Source organism: Lactuca virosa, chromosome 1, assembly GCF_052849685.1.
Source record: "Lactuca virosa cultivar CGN04683 chromosome 1, Lactuca_virosa_CGN04683_v6, whole genome shotgun sequence".
Classification (NCBI taxonomy): domain Eukaryota; kingdom Viridiplantae; phylum Streptophyta; class Magnoliopsida; order Asterales; family Asteraceae; genus Lactuca; species Lactuca virosa.
In genome coordinates this window covers 103,788,477-103,791,579 of record NC_136426.1, presented here as the reverse complement: position 1 = coordinate 103,791,579, position 3,103 = coordinate 103,788,477, and the positions used below count along the sequence as shown (strand labels likewise).

General features: G+C 40.5%; 1 protein-coding gene across 1 annotated transcript; it reads left to right on the top strand.

Moving 5' to 3' along the window:
• Nucleotides 1-242: 242 nt before the first annotated feature.
• Nucleotides 243-743, top strand: LOC145118639 (uncharacterized). The gene is made up of 2 exons (XM_079054339.1): nt 243-486; nt 580-743. Exons 1-2 carry the CDS (start codon nt 243-245, stop codon nt 741-743), a joined length of 408 nt encoding a protein of 135 aa, XP_078910465.1.
• Nucleotides 744-3,103: the final 2,360 nt, after the last annotated feature.

Genomic DNA, 3,103 nt, shown 5'->3' with positions numbered 1-3,103 from the left:
CTTAGGCAAAGGATACCTAAAATAAATACTTGGAAGAAGAAATGAGAGATCCAAAGAGAAAGATCAGTATCCTCAGAAGATCCTCGACAAATCAGGATCCCCTCTTGCTAACGCAAAGGTAATAAATGTGATCTCTGGAGGATCTTGCATTTGTGGTACCTCTTATTCTGCAGCAAATAGGCACGCCAAGGTGTCAAAAACAGAAAAAGAAGAAGGGCCACGGAAGAATACGTCAATCACAAATGAGAAAGAGATCACCTTCGGCGAAGAAAAATATACAAGACATCCAAGATACTCACCATGACAGATTGGTGATCACGCTTTACATCGCCAACCATTTCGTCAGAATGATCCTTGTCGATGGAGGATCATCAGTCAACATTATACTCTTGGACGCCTTAAAAAGAATGAACATCACCGTGTCCGAAATAGTTAGAAGATCCTCAGTTCTGATTGGATTCAGCGGCGAAACCAAACAGACAGTCGGTGAGATAAAGCTACCTATCTACATAGAGGGGGTAAACTTTATGCAAAATTTTTGTGTAATTGATACGTTATCCTCTTATAATGTTATACTAGGTAGACCATGGATCCACCAAATGAAGGTTGTACCATCGACATATCATCAGTGTATGAAGATGCCTACCCCATGGGGGACAGTGAAGATCACACGAGAACAAGAAGAATCCAAAGAATGCTACAAGAATTCGATGAAATCTTCAACAATACCACGACAAGCATAGAAATTAAAGCAGGGGGCACGAGATGTGCTAGAAACAAGAGAGCAAGATGTAAAGGAAGTTCCCCTGAACCTTGAAGATCCTGAAGCCAAAATTCTCATAGGATCCTCAATGTCTGAACAAATCGAACAAGATCTAATAAAGTTCCTCAAGCTAGAAGCAAGACATTTGCATGGAAGCACGAGGACATGACATGTATAGACAAAAATATAATAACCCATAAACTTAACATTGATCCATTCAGACCAATACACCAAAAGAGAAGGAAGTTCGCATCGAACAGAAACCAAGTTATACAAGAAGAAGTAGAAAAACATTTTGAAACAGGAATGATTAAGGAGGTGATATTCCCAAGGTGGCTAGCTAATGTGGTCATGGTACAAAAGAAGAATGGTGAGTGGAGAATATGTGTAGATTACACGGATCTTAACAAGGCTTGTCCCAAGGATCCTTTCCCTATACCACACATAGACTCCATGATAGACACGACAGCGGGTCATGAATTATTAACATTCATGGATGCATCAACGGGATTCCAACAGATCCAGATGGAACCATCCGACCAAGAGGATACAACATTCATAACTCCAACGGGTATCTATTGTTATACTGCCATGCCATTTCGTCTTAAAAATGCAGGTGCAACATACCAAAGGCTAGTCAACAAAATGTTCAAAGAGAAACTGGGGGACACCATGGAAGTCTACATCGTTGACATGGTGGTCAAGTCTAATTAATAAAGCTGAAGATCATCTCAAGGATCTTGAATAAGCCTTCAATATATTGGACGAATATAACATGAAGCCGAATCCCACCAAGTGTGACTTTGGAATGAGATCATGCAAGTTCCTTGGATACATGTTGACCAAAATAGGAATTGAATCAAGCCCGGAGCAAATCAAGGCCATCCTCGATCTAAGATCACCATCCTCGACAAAAGATATTCAAAGACTAACAGGAAGAGTGGAAGCCCTAAACAGGTTCATCTCAAGATCCTCGGAAAGATGCAAGCCTTTCTACGACATCTTGAAAAAGAACAAAAGGTTCAGCTGGACCAAGGAACATGAAGATGCTTTCCAGGAACTTAAAAAATATTTAAGTTCAGCACCCCTATTGGTAAAACCATTAGATGGGAACCACTTCTTCTCCACCTTTCAGTATCCTCAAACGCGGTGAGCGCAGTCTTAGCTAAGGATCTTAACGGGGACCAACATCCCATCTACTATGTAAGTAAAAGTCTCTTGGATCCTGAGACCAAGTACTCCCACCTTGAAAAACTTATACTTGCATTAGTGACTGCTTCTACTAAATTAAGACACTATTTTGAAACACATCCTATAAATGTAAGAACTAATTATACCATTAAAAATGTTATGAGAAAACCATAAATGTCAGGAAGGATGACAAAGTGGTATGTGAAACTAAGCACATATGACATAAAGTATGAGCCAAGATCCGCTATAAAGTCGCAGGAATTGACAAATTTGGTGGTTGACTTTAGTGATGATCTACAAGATGAAGTAGAAATAGAAGCCAAACAACAGTTGGAAGAAGAAAACATGGGAAGATGGACACTATTCACAGATGGAGCATCAAACCAAAGAGGAACTGGCTTAGGGATCATACTAAAATCGCCACAGGGGGACATCCTACCCCAAGCAATCAGTTGTGAGTTCAATGCAACCAACAACGAGGCAGAATACGAGACACTAATCATGGGATTATAGTTATCCAAGGATCTTCAAATCAAGGATCTTTAGGTATTCGCCGATTCTTTATTATTGACTAACCATTTTAATGGATCCTGTGTAGTTAAAGGAGAAAGACTAGCACTATTTATCCAAATCCTCAAAGATTTTGCCTCCGAATTCGAAGCATTCAGCCTAAACCAAGTTCCTAGAGAAGACAATGCTGAAGCAGATGCTTTACCCAATCTAGGATCTTCCCTTAGGATCCCGCCAGAAACCAAGATCCCGATAATCCACGTATTGATCCCAGCGATCGAGGATCCTGCCAAAAGACTGAAGGATCCCGACGATCATGAGGAAACTACCAACATCGCTATAATCGAAGACCTCGATCCTCAACTTCCTTATCAGGATCCTAACATCAAGGATCCTTCCCCAACCTCAAGATCCTGGATCCAACCTAATGGGGAATACCTCTAGAATGACATGATCCCAAAAGAGGAAAAAAGCGACAGAGCACTTAGAACAAGGGTCTCAAGGTTTGTAATAATCCAAGGTAAATTATATAAAAAATCTATGGCAGGTCCATACCTTAAATGCTTAGAAGATTATGAAGCTGCAGAAGTTCTAAAGGATATACATGAAGGAGACTGCGGCAATCACACTGGGGGAAGA